This window comes from Lynx rufus, unplaced genomic scaffold (genome assembly GCF_022079265.1).
Source record: "Lynx rufus isolate CCGP_SWC_20201006 ecotype Redwood Valley unplaced genomic scaffold, mLynRuf1.p SCAF_14, whole genome shotgun sequence".
In the NCBI taxonomy this organism is placed as follows: domain Eukaryota; kingdom Metazoa; phylum Chordata; class Mammalia; order Carnivora; family Felidae; genus Lynx; species Lynx rufus.
Genome location: NW_025814828.1, coordinates 39363663 through 39390000, shown reverse-complemented (window position 1 = coordinate 39390000; position 26338 = coordinate 39363663). Strand labels below are relative to the sequence as shown.

The window sequence follows — 26338 nt, the reverse complement described above, 5'->3', positions numbered from 1 at the left end:
CTCCGACCCAGAACCGCCCCCCCCGCCCCCCGCCCCACATCCCACCTTCTCACCTACTTTAACAATTCTCTCCTCTGTCTCCCACGTTAATTTCTCCCTCTCTACTGAACCCTGCTCATGAGCTTCCACCCGCCTTGAGTTTCTTTCTGCTTTCTCCCATCTTAAATTTAAAATAAAAAACAACTCTTCATCGCACTTCCCCTTCTGCTACCACCTGTTTCTCTCCTTCCTTTTCACGTCACAGTCTACGGGGATATCGCCCCTGGCACTGTGCAGTGCACAGCCCCAATGACTTTAAAGTGTCAGTGCTGGGACTGTCTACATCTATTGTTTTCGAGTTCTCTCCTTCCACTTATGTTGAGACCAACCTCAATTAGGCTTCTGATCCCACCAAGTCCACTGAAATGTCAGCAAAATGTTTTCTGTAAATAAAGTGTCACATAGCAAGTACTTTAGGCTTGGTGGGCCGTATAGTCTCTGTCACACATTTTTCTTTTTAAGAACCCTTCAAAAATGAAAAAACCCATTCTTCATTCGTGGGATGTAAATACAAAAACAATAACAAAAACCAGGTCATGGTCGTGGGGTGGACTGGCCTGTGCCCCTTAGTTTCCTGGTCCCAGCAATGTCACCAAATACCTCAGATTGTCAGTTCCCAGCCCTTACCTTACTAGGCCTATGAAGCACTACTGGATTTACACTTTGATCACGCTTTCCTCCTCGAAAGACTTTCTTCACTTGGCTTCCAGGCAATCACTCACATCCTCCTGGATCTCCTACCACCTCAAAGGCCACCTTGAGTTCTTTCCTCCATCTACGCACACCCCATGGGGATCTCACCCAGACGCATCCATCCCTCGAGTTGAGCCAAGCCAGCTTTGATTCCTCCCTCTCACACCCCAACTCTACCAGCTAATCCTACCAGCTCTGCCTTCCAAAGGAACCCAAAAGCTGACCACTTCTAATGCTGCCACTCTGGGTCCTGGCACCACCCTGTCTTAACTTCGATTACAGCAATAATCTCCAAGTCGGTCACACACATCATTTCTGCCTTTGCCACCTTTAGTCTATCCACAGAGTACCAGAGAGGATCTAGTTAAAAACTAAGTCAGATCATGTCATTCCTCCATTCAAAAAACCCGTTTCCCATTTAATGCACAATAAAATCTAATACCCTTACAACAGCCTACCCGGCTGAACGGGACTTGGCCAGCGTGGCCAGCTGGACCATACGTACCTCCCTTCTTACCCTCTGCCCGCCCTGCTCAGCCATCCTCACCACCTTGACTTACCTCCAAAAATGCAAAACACACTCCTACCCTAGGGCCTATTGCTCCTTCCAGCTCCTGAGACTTGGAACACTCTTATCACAAATACCCTCAAGGCTCACTCTGCAACTCTCAGGTCTTCATTCAAATGTCATCTTCCGTGAAGCCTTCCCTGACCTTCCTATTTACAACTGTGAATCCTCTACCACCGATGTCTAGGACGCCCCAGCTCCCCTTCCTAATACATCTTTCCATAGAACTCACCATATCATTACCTAATATTCTCTATATGATGCTTACTTGTTCACGGTCTTTTTACCTGCATGAATTAAGATATCCTTGTGTCGGCAGATTTATCCCCAGAGCCTCGAACGGGACATGGACATGGGAGGTGCTCAACATTTAAGAATAAATATAACTATTAATCACTCTAGAAGATGGTCCCGCCAAGAAAAGTACTTCAAGAATAAACTTAAAAGTCTTTGAAGAATGAAATTATCTTGGTTTTACCAATAACATAAGGCTAACCAGCAATAAGTCAAATATTTCTTACTAACAAAAGTACAAGTAATTTGGCAATGTGTGTTGGCAACATTTTTTTTGGATGCTTACTCTTTGACCCTTCAGTTCCATTTTGAAACACACGCTCCATGGAAACAACCCAAAACACAGGAAAAATGATGTGCACAAATACTGAGAAGTGAAAATTTAGAAATTGTATGTCTAACAGTGAACGGAGTAAAATATGGCACATCTATCTTTGATAGAAATAATGTTCATGAAATCCATTACTGTTTTGAAAACTGCAGTGGTTCTCCTTTGCCTTCAAGACAAATTAGGCGGGGCACCGGGTGGCTTGGTCTGTTAAGTGTCTGACTTCAGCTCAGGTCATGATCTCACAGCTCATGGGTTCGAGCCCCGCGTCGGGCTCTGCTGACAGCTCAGAGCCTGGAGCCTGCTTCGGATTCTGTGTCTCCCTCTCTTTCTGCCCCTCCCCTGCTCGTGTTCTTGCTCTCTCTCTCTCTCTCTCTCTCTCTCAAAAATAAATTTAGATAAAAAAAAAATTAGGCAACTTTCTCTACCTTCCTCGGCCTCTCATTTCACCATTCCCTCTTCATAATCTATACTCTAGGCACACTTTACCAGCCCTCTCCCCTCCCAAACTCTCCAATTTCTGGAAACTCTAACAACTTGGTTTATGTGCCCTCCTAGGTACAGTGACAGCACTTTTCACCAAAGTCACACTTCAGAGTAATTTACGGTAACTGCTTCTTTAATGGTCTTTTTCTCCCACCACAGTGAATACCTAAAACCTATTAGCATAAGTACCTGATCTTAGGTAGGCAATATGTGTAGAAATGAACTAAGTAAAACAGTAAGTTTTGGGGGCGGGGGGCTGTATGATCTATTTTCTCTATCCTGTGGAAATTTCCAAGACTGTGTGTGTGTACGTGCACGTGTGGGTGTAGAATCTTATAACGGAAAAGAAAATACACTTATGTACGTGTGTATGTATGTTGGCAATCAAAATATAGCTGATAACATCACAGTACTATAAAATGCTTACAAAAACAGTTCCTCAAACTTCTATTTCTTTTTCTCTCAGAATGCATGAAACCAAAAAAAAAAAAAAAAAAAAGAACTAGTATGTGAGAAGCCAACGAAGCAGCTAGCTCTTCTATTACCTGAGTGGAGTTAGATAGTTGGTTTTTCCACGGCTCCTCTGCGCTGCTGGTCAGGTTTGTGCGGTTATGAGGTAGAGTGAGTGCGTTTCGCTGCAGGTAAGGCACGTTTCCGTTACTTCCACTTCCCGTTATGTGATTATTGCCTATCAAAATAGCGTCTGTACTCCCCAGCGTTCTTGATGTGCTACAGGGAACATGGCCTGTAGAAAAGGGTCCGTTGGCCAAAGGCTGCCCAGGACAGGCAGGGCGGACTCCAGGCTGAGACACGCTAGGCACTCTGGTCAGAGCGAGCTGGGGCTGCTGGCCAGAGATGGAGTTTGCAGGCAGTGATGAGTCAGCTGTTGGCCCGTTAGGAATTCCAGTAGATCGTACCTGTGCAACTCCTGTTTGTCTCATCTGTGAAAAGGCAAATGAAAAATAAACGCTCCTTGTGTGGGCCATAAGGTAGAGGACCAAAAATATGAAGGAGTATATATAACCGGGTAATCTCTGATTTTACCCTAACATTTAATTTCTCTAGGCTGAAAAATACACACTTTTTTAAAAACAAGAAATTGTGTTCAGTCATATTTAGATTAGCTTCCTCAGAAAAGCAGAAATCTGTTTTATTTTTAAGAAACATCCCTTTAGTAACGACAAAAGAAAGCAGCTGAAAATTAAGAAAACTGTGGAATTTACAGGTCTTTTTCCCAATCACAAAATAGAGGATCTCCCATTTACACTCTATTATATTTGTATGTCAGATCCTCCAAATTCAACAAGTCCTGAAGAACCTCATCTCGGTTTAGGGCAGCTCGTTAAGTATTCAATAATAGAAATAAACCCTCAGAACAGCGGTAAAATAGCATGTAAATAAATAATAAAATACCAAGTCTTGTGCTCAAAATTAAATTTATAGCTGTTTTTTCCTAAAACTCTCTGTCCATTATTATTTTAAGAAGCAAGATTACTAAATTCCACCAAATACTGGTAGAAAGAAGCAGGCATGACCATGCTCTAAAATGTTTCAGTCAATAAAAGTACTCAAAACGCTAACAAATTTTAGGGGAAAAAAATGCTATACACACTTGGTGTTGCTGCATTAAGACAAACTGACTTTCCAGCTGTTCCAGCATCAGTTTCTGTGCTGGATTTAAGTTATTTCTATTTGCACGGAGCTGTTCCAAGTGCTAGAAGAAGAAGAAGAAAGGAGAATACGGTCAAAGACATATCTAAGAAACCAGCTCAAGCTCACTATTCTAAGCAACCTCGTCATGAAACGACCGGACCAATGCGGAGCCGCTATCTAGTCAAAGATACGGATTCCTGACCAACAGCAACTAACCCTGAGATGAAGTCCTTTAAGAAGTTTGAGAAATTAAGAAATAAACATGCATCAAAAGAAGTTTACTGTAATGTGGTATTTGAGACAAGTGGGCATAAAATTTTACTCATTAATACTCTATTTTTCAGTATTCACACAGAAAGTTCTTTACACTTACAATGCATTAGGACAAGTACACTCAAAGCACCACTGTTTGGAACAGGAAAAGTGTGAAGACAGCCTGACTACCTAAAATCAGTGCTCTGCTGAAGGTGTGCATCTACGGAAGAAATATGGTATGGCGGGGGCGCCTGGGTGGCTCGGTCAGTGAAGCGCCGACTTCGGCTCAGGTCATGATCTCACGGTCCGTGAGTTCCAGCCCCACATCGGGCTCTGCGCTGAGCGCTCAGAGCCTGGAGGCTGCTTCGGATTCTGTGTCTCCCTCTCTCTCTGCCCCTTCCCCGCTCATGCTGTGTCTCTGTCTCTCAAAAATAAATGAACATTAGAAAATTAAAAAAAAAAAAAAAAAAAAGAAATACGCTGTGGCCATAAAACAACAAAGAAGCTCTTTACATCCCGACAAGGAAAGGCCTATAAGATACATTGTTAACAATCAATAGGCGGAGCATTCTACCATTTGTATAAAAAAGGAGAAAATGAGTAACGCGTGAGAGGAGGAGGATGCATGGTTGCTTGTGCAAGCCTGAACATATCTCAGGGAAGACAGGTAAACTGGTAACACTGGCTAGCTGTTAGAGGGAGAACTAAGCGGATACGGGCAGGAGCTAAAAGCTAAGTGGGTAGGAATTTGCCCCGTGGAGCCTATAACCATACAGATGCACTTGGAACTATGTGAACGTTGCCTGTTTAAAAATAAAACCAAAAATAGGTGAAAATCAGGAACTAATTATCCCACTACTCTGACAAACGTGGGTTCATTTTACTTATGTGCATTTGACTGGATTGATTGAATTAATACTTAAAATTGTAACGCTTACTTCTTCTACTCCTTTGCAAGAGGAAAAACAATCTGTCAAAAGCATTCTCTTACATACCTGTAATTTCTGTGGTGTCAAACACCACGAATGAGCTTGTTGCTGTACTGGAGGATGTGACACTGCATGGCCACTACTCCAATTATCAGAAGTATTCTGAGGAAAATCGATAAAAAAAAATTAAAGAATATTTGGTTAAATCCACGGAGTTCACAAGAATGACTCATGAAGGCCAAATGACTATGAATTGGAATATTTACATATAAAAAATGTTATGACATTAAATTCTTTTAAAAATAATTTTACATGCATAATAAATTTGGGAAATCATAAATTAAAAAAAAAAATACTGATTCTTTAATCAACCACCCGAAAAAGCCCACCCCTAAACTATGGCCCAAATGGCTAACCTAAACACCACACTGTCCACTAGATCCAATAATAAATTTATCTCAATGTCAGTAGAAAGTGATGATGAAAAGTGTGTTGAGATCTTAACGGCAGGGAGATGAATAAAATGACTTGATGAATGCAAATTTAGCCCTATGTTCTGTATTTAATAGGATGCTAAGAATTTGGGATGGAAAAACTCAAATCTTTCACTCTTTTGATGTCCACAGATTTAAAATAAAGGACAGGAGATATTCAAACTGCACGAGTTCAGGGCAGTTGGGAGATTCCTTTTGGACTGGGATTTTCTATTTCTCTAAAATATATACCTTTGTTGGACTAGATGTTCTTTTCCTCTTGGCAGGACTGGACAGGTCATCTACTTGGCTAGAAGGAATCATGTGTAGTGGCAAGGACTGCTGTGAAATTGGTGTTTGACTGAGGCCTAATACAGGTTCAGTATTTGCATGATGAGGTTTACATGCCTAAGAATCACAGAAGGAAGACAAAAATAGGGTTCTATATATTCTTAGTTCATTCCTTCAAATTATAAAACTTTACAAACTGCATACTTTTCAAAGCTATGTGGACATCGCTGATGGCAATTATTGAAAATCAAAATCAAATGATCATCAATGGAGGAATGTGTACCTTCCTTTGAAAAACTGCTTTAAAAATTAAACAAACCACTGCAGCATCATTTTAAGAAATCTCCTTCAAAATCATGAAAATGCACAAAGGTTCTAAATTGGCACCCCAAAATTTCTTCCCATATCAGAGGGAGTTTTATTTCGATCTAGATTCCCTTCACAATTAAATCCAAAGGCTTTTCCATTAATAAAAGGCTCCTGTACTTAGTAAAATACGCTTGACCACTACAGATTGAAAAGAACCCTTAAAGCTGGGTACCTGCAGAACATAACCCAACTTCTCACCTGCTGTGCTGTGTTCATGGCACCCTGCCTGGAGGTAAGCTCTGCGGGGATTGGTAGGCTCCACGCCTCCTCAATACTAGGAAGTAATTTAGTTTTATTCTGTAGACTACCTTGTGGAAGGTTACACAACTGAGCCTAGGAAAAATTATGTAAAAAGCAAATTTAACACAAGCCTACTTGAGTAAGAGCAAGTCCACTAAATCTTCCTAAATGCTATAACTAATTGTTTTTAAAAGAAAATAGATTCTTAATTTGGGGTTTCAGAAAGATACTAAGTATAAAGAGGGTAACCAGAATATAGACCTTTGTGAGAATTCAAACAAAGCTGAGCTCTGTTTTCAAAGTTCTCATAGCTGTCTTCTCATGAAACTCCAAGCAAGAGTGAAAGACAGTGTTTGTGTTCTTTTCTCTAAAATGCTATGACAACTTAAAAATGTAGACAGTACGTAGAAAAAAATTATGTAAATTAATATACATCAACAGTAAATGTGCAAAAGAGCATCTTTTAAAATACTGCATCTCTTACTTAAAATGAAAAGTAAAATAATATTACAAGCTATGGTATGTTTACAAAATATGGAAACAAATTATAGACAGCAAAACACAACTAGACAAACTTTCCAGCCACCCGCCTCCTGCCTGAGTGTCATGGGGAAACATGTGTCTTTAAAAAACTGCTATTTAAAAGTTTTACCTGTAAATACTTAATTCGTGCTGCAAGTGCAGAGGTATTACTACAACTTTTGCTTCTGGTTGCATTTAAGTAGCATTTAATGGCATCCTGAGGCTGGTTGCAGGATTCGTAGAGTGTGCCTAGGTCCATCCAGGCTGCAGCATGGCCATGGTCCAATTGTACAGCACAAATATAAGCCTGTAAAGCATCCATAGGCTGATTTTGCTGCTGATATAGCACGCTAGAAAGAAAAATTAAGGACAAACGAGGTCAACCAAGAAGAACTACTCAGCCTCACCGAGTATATTATATGTGATATGTAACTGTCATGTATCGAGTATAATACCATTATTTTTATATAAAGTCTTAAGTCTTACCCTATTGAACACCATGTATCTGCACTTGCTTCTGATTTATCAATAGACTGCCTGTAAGATATAAAGGCATCCTGAACTTTCCCAATACTTGAATAGCACCTGAGAGGGGAGGGAAAAAAAATCCAGACAGTTGCATTAATACTGATTAATCTGCTGAAAAATGGACTACATATATCAAAGCAAATTAAAATTCTGAATGAGCTAACATATTTCTGTGAATGTGTGTGTGTGTATAAAATTATAATTATAATGTACATTATAATTAACCATTCAATAAACTATACTATAGTCTATCTGGTAAGTGCTAAAGCATGATACATTAATGAACAATATTAAAGTAATTAAAGGCCGTATTACTTCAGTATTATATTGAGAGTTGAAAGCGCGCATGCGCGCTCACACATGCACTTGCCATGCCGCTTCTATAGCTTGGTATATTTATATAGCTTACATAAAGAATATAGACTTAAAAAAACCAAGAAAACCATTCTATTCTGGTAAGACTGGATGAATCTGATTTCAATTCTACTTTCCTAAGTAATGACTATGAGGTCAACCATTCTGTAATTTGTAAAAAACACAAACATTAAGATGCAGGCAATATCAAGCTAACTATCAAAAACAGTATAATAAGGTGAGTGCGGTATTTCATGACATGTAAGGGTAGCAAGGTCTGATTAAAGTTTCAAGGACCTGTGGTTTTTTTGTAATTTTTTTTAATGTTTATTTATGTTTTTTGAGAGAGAGACAGAGAGACAGAGAGACAGAGTGCAAGCAGGGGAGGGACAGAGAGAAAGGGAGACACAGAATCTGAAGCAGGCTGCAGGCTCTGAGCTGTCAGCGCAGAGCCCAACGCAGGGCTCAAACTCATGGACTGCGAGATCATGCCCTGAGCTGAAGTCAAACACTTAACTGACTGAGTCACCCTGGCACCCCCCCCACTTTGTAATTTTTTTTTTAACATTTATTTATTTTTTTTTTGAGAGAGAGAGAGGAACCTGTTATCTTCTTAATGCAGATACACCTGATGGATACACAGAACAGCAGCTGAAACTATAAATACAGAAATTATCTTCTTAGTGCTTGGCACTAAGGAAAAAAGAAAAGGCAAAACCCAGTCCCTGTCTGTCTTCATGGAGCTTACAATTTAGTTGAGGACTGAAGACATATTACAAATGTCATGATGCCATATCGAATGTCTGTCACAGGCAATTCTCTGGTCTGAGAATTTAGGGTAGAAGACACCACAATACACACTACAGGATTTAGGAAAAGCAAAAAAGGAAGGATAACACTAAGGAATTTAAAATAAGTATAGAGGCATGTTGTTTAGATCAGTGATTCCCAATTATCAGCCAGTATAAAGCAATTTATGGCCACGAAAATAAAATAGAAACACAGCAACATATACTTATATATATAAATATTCCATTAAACTAATTAATACTTATACTGTAACTGACTTATTTTGAAATACTACTGGCTGACTAAATGGCAAAAATATCTTAAATGTTTTCACTTGCCCAAATTAAATATTTAGATCCTCATAATTATTCTTGGAAATTTTGCTGATTCCTGCAATCCAGAAGTCTGGGAACGCCTGATTCAGACAGAGAAGATGAAAGAGGGCATTTTAAAATGTTGTTTGGGAGGTGCCTGGGTGGTTCAGTCGGTTAAGCATCCGACTTTGGCTCAGGTCATGATCTCGCAGTTCGTGGGTTTGAGCCCCGCATCAGGCTGTGTGCTGACAGCTCAGAGCCTGGAGCCTGCTTCAGATTTCAGATTCTGTGTCTCCCTCTCTCTGCCCCTCCCTTGCTCATACTCTGTCTCTCTGTCTCAAAAATAAATAAACATTAAAAATATTTTTTTTAAATGTTGTTTAGGCAGTATAACCAAAACTTAATGTACATAAGATAGCACAAATAGTAGAGAATTATAAATCCAGCCCGAGGTTACCCTGAAGTTTTTGTTCTTCTAACAAGGGAAATGGCACCATGAAAGCACTTTATAGGAATAGTAATCTGCTAGCAATGTGTAGAGATAAACTGAAAGAAAAATAAATTATGGACAGTAAAAAAGGCAGCTATACTCACTGGTTTGGAACAGGCCAAAATTGGGGTGAAAATAACGAAAATGGAAAGAAAGAAAAAGAAGGGAGAAATATAGTAAACCAAAAGATATAAGGACTTTTGTGACTGACTGATTAGATATTCATAGCAGGGGCTTATAACTTAGTTTTTAAGCCTGATCAAAGAGAGTTAAAAAAGAAATGGTGACATCATTGACAAAAATAAAAGGAGAAGAGCTGGGTTTGGAAAAGAATATGATGAATGAGCTTTGAAATATGCTTACTTTGACGTGAGATGAGAACACTAAAATAGATAATGTTAGGTAAAGAGTAAGAGATGTGGTCCTGAAATTTAATACCTCAAAATGTAGAAATCTAGATTTGGAATTCATCCATATAGAAGAGAGGGTTTAAGAATACAGGACACCTGGGCCACCTGGGCGGCTCAGTCGGTTGGGCGACCGACTTCAGCTCAGGTCATGATCTCGCCGTCCGTGAGTTCGAGCCCCATGTCGGGCTCTGTGCTGACAGCTCGGAGCCTGGAGCCTGCTCCGGATTCTGTCTCCCTCCCTCTCCCTCTCCCTCTCTCCCTCTCTCTCTCCCCCTCCCCCACTCACGCTCTGTCTCTCGAAAAATGAATAAATGTTAAAAATATATATATAGGACACCTACAAGGGAGACGTTAAAATAAGCCTAAGGATAACTAATCTCGTGGATTGGGTAATAAGAAATGTCAGTGACTGAGAGAAGGCAATGTCAGAGAGCACCCGCAAACTTCCACAAAGTTTGTTAATAACTTCAGGAGAAGTTATGAACAACGCCATGTAGGGACAGACACCACAAAGAAAGGGAATCCTTAACAGATAGTAGAAAACACGTTCTGTTTGATGTTGTTAAATCAAAGCCAAATCTCAGGATTTATAGACAAATTTACCTAACCACTGGGAGGAATAAGCAGTAATTCCCAAAACTCATGTTTTCACATTCCATTCCTACAAAGTGAAAAGTAGAAAACCAATGTGCCCAACTACAGATGTCCCAGTCCAACCACCAACCACTTTTCCTCTAGCAAAACTTAACTAAGTGCCCCTGAGACAGCCCTGTGTCTTTGAAAAAGCAATACGTGAACCTAGGCTCTATTTCCTGTTCTGATTTAGTTACCTGTGTGACTGTAACCTTAGATAACCATTTCACTCCTCTGAACTCTATTTCTACATCTGTAAAATAACAGGGTTTACAGAGTGAAGCAGGTGACCTCCCTGGTCCCTCCTAGCTCTAACATTCTATAGTTCTGTGATAACACTGCCAATGATTAGTACTACTATGAGAGCATTACCACATTACACCTTTATTATGATATACACATGCCAAAGGACATCTTCAACACAGATCTGAATGTGAACATAAGTAATAAAAAGCCGTAGAATATTAGGGTCATCAAATCCCAAAGTTGCTTACTGACACCTGAGGTCTTTATTCAGAGCTTTAAGAACTTAAAAAAAATTTTTTTAATGTTTATTCATTTTTGAGAGAGAGAGAGAGAGAGAGAGAGAGAATCCAAAGCAGGCTCCAGGCTCTGAGCTGTCAGCACAGAGCCCGACAAGGGGCTCAAACTCATGAACCACAAGATCATGACCCGAGCCAAAGTCGGACGCTTAACTGACTGAGCCGCTACTATTCTTCATCTTAGGTCAAAATGAAAATAACTGGTACTACACATGCCTTTTAACCTGTATAAAAAGAAATTTTCGTATGTAAACGTTAACACTAGAGACAAAGTCTAGGCAGTCCCTACTTTCCAGTACTCCATCTCCTTTCCAGTCCCTGTATGAAGCATCCCACTGTGCAACACTAAACAGCAGCGATGGTGTTAGCTCGAAAAGCAAATGGTGTTCAGTTAGTTCATTTACTGCATTCACTCAATAGCCGCTCTGCTAGTCGACAGTATACAAAGATGGTAGGTTCCAGCCTCTGCCCCCAAATATCTTCATTCAGTGAAAGAGAAAAACAAAGTTTGGACTCTCAAGCTTTTTAGTGAGCAACCCAAATTAGATGATTTTCTAGGACTTGGAAGGTATTAGAAAATTTCTGCTAAAAATAGGTACTTTCCCAGCCAACTCTTGTTGTACATTATTAATGACTAATCAAACATCTTTTTTAAAAAATCTTAGTACTACTCCACCTCATACAAACACACTTTGCTAAATTTAAAGGAAAAATGAAACCATACAAAATACTAAAACTTAATGGGATTACATGGCAAATTCACTCAAAGAGCTTAAAATTAAAACAAAATAGGATAATTTCAAAAGAAATCATAAAATCGAAACCTTTAGGGTGAGAAGATACCTAACAGATAATCCATAACCAGAGTTTCTCAACCTCGGCACTACTGACATTTTGGGTCAGGTAATCTTTTGTCGTAGAGGCTATCCCACTAGATGCTTGCAGTGCTCCCCACGGTTGTGATATAACCAAGTATCTCCAGACATTATAAAATGTCCCCTATGGGACAAAATAGGCCCCCAATGAAAACCACTGATCTAATATAATCCTTTTATTTAAAAGGTTAAAAGAAAACTGAAGCATCAAAAAGTTTAACTGTATCACCCATGATCTACAAACAGTAGCCTAGCCAAGACCTAAATCCAAGTCTCCCAGCTGCTAGTACACTGATCTTTCCACCACACCATAAAAGCTAAAACCAGTTAGGAACCAAAAGACGATCTAATAATGTCCCCAAAATATAATCTATCAGATACACATACATAAGGTATATTTTAGATAATCAGTGAGCACAATTTAGGCATTTAAAGTACAGAGAAAAGTTTACAGACTTGCAGAACACTATTTTCATTACATGTTACTTCTCCTTTCCAACAGATCCAATAATAATGTATCCACTTTCTCCCTGTGAGATTTCAAGTAGAACTGATTTGAGACCTACTATTAATCAAATATGTCCATTCTAATGTATATATCATTAATCAAAATTACAAATAGCAAGGTTCCACTGGCTACTGGTGGTCACCAGGCAGAATGAAAAATTAATTCGGTTCTGTTCAACAGACATATAAAAAAAATAACAGAAATCAGAAGGACAGGCATTTAAATACTAGGATGAAGAATTACTATCTGATAAGTATTTTTAAAAGCCAGCAATGATTCAAGTCAAATGAAAATCCAGCAAGCAAAATAAATGTCCTGGCTGACCAGATTATGCTGAGAAAAACTATCACATTCAGAAGCTTTAACTTTCCAGAAATCTTTGCGACAATATATTTAAAAAGGAAAAGACACTGGGGCGCCTGGGTGGCACAGTCGGCTAAGCGTCCGACTTCAGCCAGGTCACGATCTCGCGGTCCGGGAGTTCGAGCCCCGCGTCAGGCTCTGGGCTGATGACTCAGAGCCTGGAGCCTGTTTCCGATTCTGTGTCTCCCTCTCTCTCTGCCCCTCCCCCGTTCATGCTCTCTCTCTGTCCAAAAAATAAATAAACGTTGAAAAAAAAAAAAAATTTAAAAAAGGAAAAGACACTAATCAAGTTATAAATATAAACAAATATAAATATAAACAAAATTATATAGCTCATAATTCCAATCTCTTAGCTGGAATAAACAAAAGCATAGTGTAAGTGTCTGCTAAGTCTCACCTTCCGAGGAAATACCAGGACTGGCCAGAATTAGGATCTGCTTCCAAGGACTTTTGGAGATACTGAATAGCATAGCTTTCCTTGGTGGCTTTATCTCCCAGAAGATCCACAGTGTGATGCATCCAACCTACAGTAAATGATTAAAAATATTTACATAGATGACTTAATTGTTCTTCAGTTTTTAAGAATACCAAACAGAAAACACATAAGTAAAAATTTTTTTTTTCAGTCAATTTATTCATTTACTTCAGCACACACATTCCCAAAATTTAGAACTGCCAATTCTGACCATAAGGAAGTCTGTTTCTCACAGGAAGGTACAGTCAAACCTATAAAGAACTTTATTCCAGAGAAACCAAAACGATTTTAAGTACTGACTTAACACTTAGATTACAAACTACAGTTCTTCTTTTCTAATTTTGGTGTTTGAAAAAATTCCAAGTTATGAAACAAAGAATATAAAAATTCACTGTTCCATGTAAAATTTTATGTGCATTTTAAGACTCTCCAAGACAGTCTATTAACCCATTGTTTATTTCCAAGGAGTACATATAAGATGATTTAATCAATGATAGCTCAGAGTACAACACCCACATACAACCCTATCTCACTGGCAATGGTCACATATATTAATAACTTATCTAAAATAAAAACTGTACAGCATTTGACAATTATTTAAAAATAAAACCCAAGTCTAAGTATATTCAAATGGTGCAAATAAAAATGGTTTAAAATGGGTACCACAAATGTTTAATCAATAAGTATAGATTGTGCAGAATCTCAATTATATGTAGAATCTCAAAAAGTTGAATATCTAGAAGCAGACAGTAGACCGATGGTTCAGGAATGGGGAGGTAGGGGAAATGGGGAGAAACTGGTCCAAGGGTACAAGTTACAGTTATGTAGCAGGAGTAAGTCTAGAGAGTAATGCATAGCAGAATGATTATAGTTAATAATACTCTAATATATTAATAGAATTTTGCCAAGAGAGTAGGTTTTAGATGCTCCCACTACACACAAATAGTAACTATGTGCAGAGATGGATATGTTGATTAGCTCGACAATACTAATCATTTCACGATGTACCAAAGCATCATGTTGTACACCTTAAATATGCACAATTTTTATTAAATAATAGTTATATAAGCTATCAAAAGATTGGATCATGCAATACTGTATTCTAAAACTTTTAAGACAACACAGGAATAATTTGATTTGATTTGCTGGGGAAGTCATATTTCAGCTGTGGATCATTTCAAGTGCATAAAAATCAGCGTTGTTCTTTGTGTATAGTCCATATTATATATAACAAATAAGGACCCTCATTTTCTGACATTTATTATAGTTGCTGTGCTCCAAAATATATTTCAAGGACTGCGTTACTATGTTTTACAGAAATACATGTCAATAATACATTTACATTTATTCATCTGTTCCTCTTACCTCCTGCTATTACTAGTAAGAATGGAACCTAGAGAAACAGGCTCTAAAAGGAGCTGCTGAAGCAGCAGTGACAAGCAAGTAGGAAGGATTGATACACAGGCATAAATTAGACTTAATTAGGAGAAGTGTTTTTCCTTTCAAAAGCACGAAAAGTTTATTATACTTCTATACTTCGAAATATGGTAAGCCAATGCCAAAGAGGACAAGTGATTCACACGTAACTAGACCAAAACTATTTCAATCTATGTCTTAAATTTAAAAGGTGTATGCATTTTTACTATTGACACATTCCTCACTGCAGCTGAAATGCACAAAAACTTGATTATAAATAGTGTGGATTAACAAAACAGCTCATATTCAAGTATTAGCTGAATGAGTAAGCTGTCTTATGATAAAGGCATCACTTTGTTCTTTTTACTTAAGAACTGCACAAAATCTTTCTTTACTAATAAACTTGTTTTAATTTGAAGATATGAATTCACACTACTCAAACACGGTCTGTAAACTTATTAAAAACAAATATTCAAATACTTCTATAATTCTTAAAAGTATGGATAACACAAGTAAAATTCTAACCAGAGATTAAATTAAAAACAAACCTAGAAACAAAAGTTTTATACTAAGGTAATGTGTTTATTTTATATAATTAATCATAGGATACATATCAATATCATGAAGATCAGTGATAAAATCTAGGCTTAAGTAATTTTAAAATTATGTAAAAATAGTCACATTATGAAAACTTTCATATTACTACAATGTTGGTTAAAAATTAAGAATAAATTATTTGCCCAGACCAAAAACAAATAAACAAAAGCTAGGGGGAGGGGGGGACCCAAGCACCATATACAGATAAGAAACATGACCTAATAACTAAGCAACAAAATTAAACGTGGAGAACTCAATCACTATCTTCTTGGTCAGAGTGACACTAATGTGTCATCCAAATGGCTACATTTCTTCAACATCAGAAAAGAATTACATGTGTACAAAAACTATACCATTAGATGTTGCACAACTTTTCGATGAAATGTTTTAGTTAATATTATTGATAGGGCTAAGAAAGCAAGCTCACCAACCACTAAGTGACTCTACACAAATCACTTAACTTCATTCAGTGCTAAGCATATCTGGCACAAAGGAAGTACTCAATCCCCCTCACCCATGGGTTAAGTACTAGAGAATAATTCTAAGAATTTAAAAGGACCAACTGCACTGAAGAACCGTAATGAGATGGACCGTGAGATGGACAATGCTTGGCTGAAAGGGGAAATATGCTGGGTTCGAGTTAATTCTATCAACTCTGGGTAAAGGAAGGAAAAGAGAATAGAATACATGAGCCACATATCTGCCATCTCTGACACGGAAAAATCATAAAGAGAAATATTTATAGTACACCATTATTACATACCTAACTGTTGTAAGACAGTTGCCTTTACTTGTGCAGAAAGGTTTTCCGTCTGCAAAAGTTGTTCATAAGCTTCCTTTGCAGAATGATACTTCCTCTAAAAAGCAGAAAAAAAGGGATTCAAAGAAAAATAAAAGCATTATCTTTAAAGAATTTGCTCATATATTAAGATTTACTACATAATACTGATACTTTAGCATATTTCTTAAGCCAACCGAAAGAAAAAAGGCTAGTTCCATTACTGAGCGTTCCTTTTACACCAGACAGTTGTGGACAGGCCATGTTTCAGAGCAATTAACACCAGTAAAACATTCGATACAATAAAGTATTAAAATAGGCCCTTTTAAGAATCTGCCAAATCTCAATTGTTAAAATAATCTCAACTTATTCAATAACAAATAATTTCAACTTTATTTGGGAACACTGATGAAGCTAGAGAAGTACTCTACCTCCCAGTGTTATGATCTGCCTAGAAACACCAAGTTCCCAAGCAACTTAACATCAACAGAACATATGCCAAGACTGCTTTAAAAAATCTAAGTGCAAAAGCGGTTAAAATCTAAGTTGAAAGGATAGTTACTGGTATATAGCCTATGAAAAAATTTATAATATGTATGGCTTTAAAGATACCAAAACTCTCATAGTCTAACAATGTTCACAACATTTAAGGTTCCATTGGCAAATTTCTAAATAAAACCATTTATGCACACTCCTCTCCTCAAAAAGTATGTGTGTGACTAAAACCCATTACTACTACTGTCATAAAGCTTAAGACAACTCCTCCAAGAAAAAGGGGAGGGAGGAAAAAAGGGATAAGCCAATAAAAGAAAATCTCATAAATATTACCTTTAAAACATACTCAGCAGAACAATGAATTGAAGTGGCTATTATGCATTATCAGCAATAGTACATGGCTGCCTGAGCAAACAAATGCTTCTCAAAAAAAAAAAAACAAAAACAAAACACGGAGGAGGTAGAAATCCGAAACCAGGTGTAGGAGCCTCAGGCAAATCACTTAAACAAAGATTCAACATCCATAAAACAGAGTTAATACCTAATCTTTCTATCTGGAGTTGTTCTAAAGATCAAATGAGATAAGCAAAGAAGTACGGAAACAAATAAGGAACTACATGAATACAGTACGTCAACACAGGAAAGATCTGAAAGAATTGGCCACTGAGATTAACAGAAGTTATTACATAAACTTTTATTCATCAGTTAAATTAGTTTCTCCTAAATATTAATCTGATCTCAAAAAGTCATTTAGACAATTAATACAAGATAAGGACCAAGTTATTCAGGTCAATTCCTTCCAATGGTATGCTAAAACATATTTCTAAACACTAATAATAAAAACAAAACAAAACACGACACACTTGAAAATTTGGTTGCATCATACTGAGAATCAAAGTTGGATTTCTACCTCATATCATATACTGGCAGGAATATGTCCTTGAGACTGTAAAGAACTTATCTGACATGGCCAAAACAACACAAATCATGAGAGAAGTAAAGATCTGGTTTGAACCACATAGCAGAAAATCAGGCAATGGACACAAACCAACACAGAAAATGTGAAAACCATGTGAACAAGTGTACATCTCTAGAAGTGCAAGTTTAAATGAGATACCACCATCTACCCATCAGAATGGCAAACATAAGAAAGCTGGGTAAATCCAAAGTTGGGGATGTGTATGTGCGCCCTGCTGGAAGAGGATTCACGCATGAAATTAGGTGTGCAAACAGGCATGCAGATACACTACAATCCAGCAAGCTTACTCTTGGGACAAAGATGCCAAAGAAACCTTTCCACAGGTAATGTTCTAAATGGTACTGTTCACAGTATCAGGAATTCAGGGACAACCTAGGTCCATGTCACTAGGGAGTAAAAACACAAAATATGATGGATGCATACACTAGAACATTAAGTAGCAATTATATATGGCATATGAAAAGCAAGAGGAGTTTATCTTTAAAGATGTTTAGTGAAGTTTTTCCTCTGGTAATGCTGGAGTAGCTGTTCCACAGATGGCTTTAAGTTCTGGATAAAATATAAAAGTCAACTGTCAGAAAGCCTGGAGAGAAACCAAAATCAGGCTGAAACCAGATAGACTTAGCAAAAGGGCATGACACTGGATGAGTAAACTAGGATTTCCATCCGAAGGCAGGTGCCAATTGGTGCCTGGGCTAGAACTCAAAAGAAACCAGCAATCTTACTAGTTTGAAGAATCAGTGGAGACACTTTGAAGCTATCACAAAAGCTGGAAGTGAGAGGAGAAATCCCAGGAAGGAGAGAGGGAAAGAAAAAGAACACCAAATTCTGCAATTAAAACTCTACCTAAATCTCTTGTTGACTGCTGAACATGCACGAACACAGTAGATGTCCAGCAGCCTGACAGAATGAAAGAGAGATTTCAGCCGCTGTCCACCACAGGAGTGGCCAAGTTTACAGTGTGACTTGCGCAAGATTAACTGGCTAATATAAAACAAAAACATCATTCTTCAGAAAAATGTAACAAAGTCACTCCACAATGTATTATTCATGATATCCAGGATAAAATTACCAGACCTACGAAGAATTAGGAACATTTTATCCATGTTCAAAAGGAAAGGAAATTGATGAAAATCAGCCATGACATTACTCAGATGATGAAATGTGCAAATAATTTTAAAGCAGCTATTTTAACAACATTCAGAGACAATAAGGGAGCTATAACCATAATGCATGAATGGGCAGGAAATTAGAGCACAGAAAAAAAAAAAACAAAAAGAAACCCTAAAACTGAAAAATATCTGAAATAAAAAAAACAAATGACTGGATAGAGTGAATAGCAGATTGGAGACTTTAAAGGCCATCCAAAGATACATGAGGCAATAACAGATTGTCCACCATACATGTAATTGGAGTTCTAGAAGAAGAGAGGAATAGGGCAGACAAGATAAGACATAATGGCTGAGAGCTTTCCAGAACTGATGAAAGACATCTAATACTATATCCAAAAGACTAAGAAAACCACAAGTAGTATAAATAAGAAAAAAAACAACCCTGGGCACTTCATCATCAAATTCTTAAAAACCAAATGGAAAGAGAACTCTGAAAACAGCCAGAGAAAAACAACAAAATACAAAGATACAACAAAAAAACTAACAGCCAAATTAAATATAACGGACTAGACACTCTAAACAAACAAGACATGTCCAGAAAAGATTTAGAAAAGAGCCAAAAATACACTATTAAGAGGTGGACATTACATATAAAGACACAAGAAGGTTGAAATAAAAGGATGAAAAAGACACCATGCAAACACTAAGCATTAGAAAGCTCAAGTGACCCAATTCAGATCAAAGTAGGCTTCAGGGCAAAGATTATTACCAGAGATAAAGGAGTATTTCATAATGATAAAGGACATCAGGATGACATGACAATAAGAGCTTCAAAACACATGAAAAGACTGACAAAATTAACAATAATAAAATACTACTGACTATATAATTTATTCCAATTTCACCAACTTTCCCATTATACTGTCCTTTTTCTGGTCCAAGATCCCACACTATGTTCAGGTAGCATGTCTCCTTACTTTTCTCCAGTCTGGAACAGATCCCCCGTTTTTGATTTTCAGTACCTTGACACTTACAAAAGGTACTGGCTAGTTACTTTGAAAAATGTCCCTTTGAAATCAGTAAGCATCTTGTGAAGAGATACTCATCATTCCTCATTCATTAATTGAAATTCTACAATAAGAAGTGTCCTGAACACCTGGGTGGCTCAGTCGGTTAAGCGTCTGACTTTGGCTCAGGCCATGATCTCACTGTTCAGGAGGTCCAGCCCCACATAGGGCCCTGTGCTGACAGCTCAGAGCCTGGAGCCTGCTTCGGATTCTGTGTCTCCCTCTCTCTCTGCCCCTCCCCCGCTCGTGCTCTCACTCTCTCTCAAAAACAAACATTAAAAAAAAAAAAAAAAGTGTCCCCCCTCTTGCATTTATTTTCAACTTATGTTCATTTGTAAATGAATACAAATAAAATCAAATATATATAAATATAAATTCATTTATATTCATTTACTTATATAGTTATTCATTTCAGTATGAACAAATATATTTTATTCTGTATCTTATATCTCATTATCATAATTAGTTTCTAAACTTGTGTCAGATTTGCTGATTAGGAACTCCATCCCCTTAAGTTGACTCCTGTGTTCTTTCCACACGCCCCCATCATTTTTTAAGCACTTCCTTCCTTTTTGGCACCGTAAAATATTCTAGAGCTCCTCTTGTAATTTCCTTGCCTAAACCCTGGAATCACCTACTTTTCCTGAAGAATCCCTGGTTCCTTTTATTTAAGTATAGTATTTAGAAACGAAGATCTGGGTGCTAATGTAGTCATACCGCTGCTGAGATGGGTCACTGCCTCCAAGCCCTCCCAGTAAGCAGAGCTAGAAGACATATTTATGCACACACGCACAAGCTTGTATTTCTATCCAACTATCCATACTCCTAAATACCCATATATTTGTACTGATACCTCCAATTACAACCCAACACCAGAGTTCAGTCTCGCCTTGCCTTTCCTGATTTGTAAGCTCTGACAGTGAAAACCCTGGCTCTCGTTATCCACAATACACTTACTTATTTGCTTGTTCCTAATATTTACATAAAACTGTTACAGAACTCCTAATCCGTGCCACTGTGAGAAAGTAATTGTAGTAGGGGATCTGTTTACAGTTCTTGTCTCCAGCTTTACACTATAGTCAAAATACTATTCTCTAAAGTTACTGAGGTTAGTTCTTTTCATCTCCACCCCCTTCACTAAACTTATGTTATTCATTGGTTAGTTTTATTTGTTCCTGCCTGCATTCTGTTTCGGGCTACCTCACATCTGGTTGGTCTCAATTATTCAACTAATTTTGGGGTATGAGAAACATCACCAGGTTCTCAGAGTTAGAGCTATGCAAAAAGTATACACTTGAGAAGTTCCACTTCGTCCTCATCTCTGCTCCCTCATTCACAACCACTTCCACCGGGTAACCAATCTCCTCTGTTTCTCGTTTATCCATTCAGTATGGCTTCTGCACAAACGGCACATGTATACTTGGCTTTACTATGTGTATTTTCTCCCACAAAGGGTTATGTATTATACTCTTTTACACTTTTCTTTTTTTTCCCACACGGTAGTATATTCTGGAAACCACTCCATGTCATGATCCACATAGTTCTTCCTCATGCTTTTCTACATGCAACTCCACTACCCGAATGTACCAAAGTTTATACAAACATTCTCCCATGAATGGGCCTTTGAGTTGTTTCCAAGATTTTGTGATTACAAACAACACTCCGATCAACATCCTGGTGCCTATATATTTTCAGAGTTTTGGAGATATATTTTAAAGGTAGATTCCTAGAGGTGAGGCTGTTGAGTCAAAAGGTGCATATACAGCTTGGTTAGATTGCCAAATGCTGTTCCAGATGGGTCATACCAGTTTGTATTACCACAACGCATGAGAGTGCCTGTTTCCCCATAGCCACTTATAATTTTCGCCAATCTGATATGTGAGAATTATATTTCAGTGTTGCTTTAATTCGCATTTCTCTGAGTGAATCTGACCACTTTGCCATATGTTTAACGGCCTTGTTATAGATTTTCTGTGAAGTGTCTACTCGTGTCTTTTTTCCCATTTTCCTATTGGGTTTTCATTCCTTTGTCCTTCCAATTTTAAGTTTGTTATATATTAGGAGCATTAGCCCCTTGTCCATGGCATATGTTGCAAACATTCTCTCCTAGTCTCTAGGTCTCCTTCGAATTTATGTATTTTTTTTTTGTCGTGCAGAACTTATTTTTATATTGTTCAAACTGACTGGCCCAAAATGCAGAGAAAACAAAAAGAATGATCATAGTTAGAAAGCCTTTTCCTAAATCAAGATTGAAGAACAGTTCATGTTCACTTCTAGTACTTACTTGTACAAAATTTTTTACATTTGACCCTAATTCATTTCTAGTTTCTTTTCTTGAACAGCTTGGGTCATGGGTCTAATTTTATATTTTTACAAATGGCTACCTAGTTGTCCCTGATCCATTTATGAATAAACCCACCTTAGCCCCAGAAATTTAAGATATTACCTTTCTCAAGCACTTGATTTCTCTATGTACCTGGATGTATTCCTGGTCTTTCTATATTTCACTGGTCTGTCTATTCACATGCCAGTGCCTCACTTTGAATTACACAGGTTTTATCGTATATCTTACTGTCTAGTAGAGTCAGTATAACCTGTACAATTTCCCCGCGGTCTTCTCCTGGCTATTCTAGCATATTATCAACTTACCAAAGTCCTTAAAAGCTTGTTAGTACTTTTTATTGATGTTGTGTTATATTTATAAACATAGGAAGAATCAAGATCTTTATGCTGAGTCACAGTATGTCTTTTAAGTTTATTGTGAAATATTTAATTACTTTGCTGATACTCAAGTGGGAATGTTTTCTAACATTATGCTGTCGTTGAAGGTTATTAATTTCTTCATGTTAATTTGTGCCTCTAATTGATTTTTCTTGTCTAATTGTACTAGCTAACACCTATAGTTCAATAACGAGGAGTAATAGAGATAGTAGGAATCTTTGCCTTGTTCCTAATTTTTGCGAAAATGTCTCTAGTGTTTCCCTGAAGTGAGATACTAATTTGGGCACTAAAGTATATGAATTTTACCATGATAAAAAAAAATAGCACTCAATTCCTATTTCCAACTTGGACAGTTTTTTTAATTAGGAAACGTCACTGAATTTGTCAAAAGCTTGTCTTCAGCACCTATGGCGTTAGCAATCTGATTTTACCTTTAGTTCTATTATTATGATGCCTGATACTAATGGATTTTCTAATATTCAATCTTGCATTCTTGGAATGAATACCACTCGGTCATAGTATATTATCTGTTTAATGAGGTAATGGCTTTGTTTACTAAACTTCTATTTAGTACTTTTACACCAAGATTCATTAGTGATATTAGTCTGGATATTGCCTCTTTTTTGTACTGTTTTCATCAGGTTCAGGTATTGATGTTACATTTGCTTCAAAAAGAAAAGGGAAAAAACAGTATGATGGTTCCTCAAAAAATTTAAAAGACTTATCACATGGTCTAGTAATTTCACTTCTAACTATGTATCAAGAAGAATTAAAAGCAGGGACTCAAACAGATATTTGCACACTCATGTTCACAGCTGCATTATCAACAACAGCCAAAAGGCAGAAGCCACACAAGTGTCCATCAACAGATGAATGGATAAACAGAATGTGGTGTGTACACACAATGAAATGTTATGCAGCCTTAAAGAGGAGTTAAGTTCTCGTACATGCTACAACATGTACAAATGTGAAAGATATCGTGCTAAATGAAATGCACAAGGCACAAAAGAATAAATACCGTATGATTCCACTTACATGCAGTAGTTAAACTCACAGAGACAGAAAATAGAATAATAGTTGTCACGGGCTGAGTGGAGTGAGGAATGAGGACTTATTGCTGAATACGGGTACAGGTTCAGTCTGGGATGATAAAAAAGTTCTGGAGATGAATGGTAGTAAGAGCTGCACAACAATGTGAATGTACTTAATGACATGATACACGTAAAAATGGCTAAACTGGTAAAAATTATGTCCTATATTTTACAATAGAAAAAAAGATGATACAAAAGCACTACGATCTGTAGTTAATTTTCAGAATCAAGGATTTTGTTTCCATTATATATTTTTAAATATGCTATAGAATCATTAAGTGCAGAAAGGACTCTATTATCAAACACAAGTGTCATTCAAGTCAGATTAAAAACTGCTAAAAGCTTCTCCCCGTTTAAAAAAAAATACAAAGAATAAAAGAAAAGAAATGAGGAAGTTTCTTATTTCCAATGCTCTGGAACGACCTATAAAGCATTAAAAGTATGTGGTCTTTAAAGGCTTAGAATTCCCCTGTAAAACCATCTGGCCATGGTGCTTTCTGTAAGGCATTACTTAATTTTTCCTATTTCTTTTGTAGAGATTGATTTTTTATAACTTTCTAACTCTAACGACGTCAATTTTGCTAATCTGTATTTCCCTGGAAAGTAGTCCATTTCATTTAATTTTCAAATTCACTTGCTCAGTAGTCTTGTATAATAGTTCTAATTTCTTCTGTTTCCATGGTTATCTTATTTTGCACATGTGCTTTCTGTTATTCCCTTGATCAAATTTACCTAGTGGATTATCTATCTTGTCAATTTTGGGAGAGTACTAAGGTTATGACCTATTAATTAGGTTTAAGTTGTGCTTTCCTTTTCACATTGTTAATTTCTTTTAAAAAATCTTTCTTCCTTCCCCACAATACAGTTAGTTTTCCTCACATTGATTTTTGTTTTGTTAACAGATTTCCTTACACTGAATCATCCTTGAATTCATGAAATAAATCCAACATGCTCATGGCATACTTAATGCATCTTTAAAAACCAGCTGGAATTTTTCTTTCTTCAGAATTTTTGGATTTCTATAATACATATAAATGAAGCCAATCTACAGTGCCTTGGTAATAAATTAATGCCGGACAGTTAGAAGTGAATGTTAAAAATGAAACTAATGATTCTTATAGACAGTGGTATTCATAATAACATTATTTGTAACTATCCCTCAAGGGGGAAATAGTTAAATTAGTTACAGTACATCTATGTAAAGGGATATACTACAGCTCCACATGTACTAACAGGGTATGTTTTCCAAAATATAATACTAACTTAAACAATTTAAGCAAGGCTGAGAGAGAATTCACATATTTGGCTAATATTTCAATAAAATAAAGAAAAACGAATATATGTGCAAACACATACATGGATTTGCTTATATATATGTGGATTTCTCTGGAAGGATATGAAAAACACTAGTACCTTTGGGGAGTGGAATAGTTTGTTACAGAAAAGGAATGAGGATGAGACTTCAGCAAGTATTCTTTCAGGCACTTTCATTTTGGGTTATCTATTCAAAAATAAGTAATGTCTTAATGACAAAATTAAAAAGGAAAATTCTGTATCTTTCATCCATAAAGGCTAATAAGTATTTTTTAATGTTTATTTATTTATTTTGAGAAAGAGAGCACGTGTATACACACACACACACACACACACACACACACACACACACACATGTGCATGTGAACAGGGGCCGGGCAGAGAAAGGGACAGAGAGAATCCCAAGCGGGCCCTACACGGTCAGTGCGGAGCCTGACACCTGAGCCGAAATCAAGAGTCAGGCACTCAACCAACTCAAGACTAATAAGCATTTAGATGGCAAACTGTTCAAGTTATTTAATTAAATTCAAGGGGGGGGGCAATTAATACTATTACTATTAGAAAATAAAGTGGTTCTATGGGGCACCTGGGTGGCTCAGTCGGTTAAGTGTCTGACATGATCTCACAGTTCATGAGTTCGAGCCCCGCATCAGGCTCTGGTGCTGACAACTCAGAGCCTGGAACCTGCTTCAGATTCTGTGTCTCCCTCTCTCTGCCCCCTCCCCGCTTTGTGTTCTCGTTCTCACTCTTGTTCTCTTTCTCTCTCTCAAAAATAATAAACATTTAAAACAATTTTAGAAAAAAAGTGGTTCTACAGGTCTCAGCTAATAAAATGGGAAAGCTACAATTCCAGACTTCAAGATGTGTTACAAAGCTGTTACAAGACAGCATGGCACTGACACAAAAACAGACACTCAAATCAATGGAACAAAACAGAGAACCCAAAAATGGACCCACAAATGTATGGCCAACTCATCTTTGACAAAGCAAGAAAGAATATCCAATGGAATAAAGACAGTCTCTTCAGCAAGTAGTGCTGGGAAAACTGGACAGCGACCTGCAGAAGAATGAACCTGGACCACTTTCTTATACCATATACAAAAATAAACTCAAAATGGATGAAAGACCTAAATAGAAGACAGGAAGCCATCAAAATCCTAGAAGAGAAAGCAGGCAAAAACCTCTTTGACCTCAGCCGCAGTAACTTCAGGCAAGGGAAACAAAAGCAAAAATGAACTACTGGGACCTCATGAAGATAAAAAGCTTCTTTTCTGCACAGAGAAGGTAACAATCAGCAAAACTAAAAGGCAACTGATGGAATGGGAGAAGATATTTGCAAATGATATA

The 26338-nt window shown here is 37.3% G+C and overlaps 1 protein-coding gene across 10 annotated transcripts in view; it reads right to left on the bottom strand.

The window, feature by feature from the left end:
• The window catches only part of KDM6A (lysine demethylase 6A), a 207142-nt gene that overhangs the window by 44456 nt on the left and 136348 nt on the right, over positions 1–26338 (bottom strand). For 4 of the 10 annotated variants that reach the window (XR_006961456.1, XM_047076106.1, XM_047076105.1 and 1 more), the window contains exons 9-17: positions 16198–16291; positions 13344–13470; positions 7627–7725; positions 7271–7490; positions 6577–6711; positions 5971–6126; positions 5312–5407; positions 4021–4122; positions 2954–3349 (exon numbers count right to left, since the gene is read on the bottom strand). Coding sequence is in view for 9 of the 10 variants with exons in the window: in XM_047076106.1 (XP_046932062.1) it covers positions 2954–3349; positions 4021–4122; positions 5312–5407; positions 5971–6126; positions 6577–6711; positions 7271–7490; positions 7627–7725; positions 13344–13470; positions 16198–16291 (1425 nt within the window). In the remaining variant the exon portion in view is untranslated. The remainder of the gene's footprint in view (positions 1–2953; positions 3350–4020; positions 4123–5311; positions 5408–5970; positions 6127–6576; positions 6712–7270; positions 7491–7626; positions 7726–13343; positions 13471–16197; positions 16292–26338) is intronic. The other 6 variants (XM_047076109.1, XM_047076107.1, XM_047076108.1 and 3 more) reach the window with 6 other exon arrangements.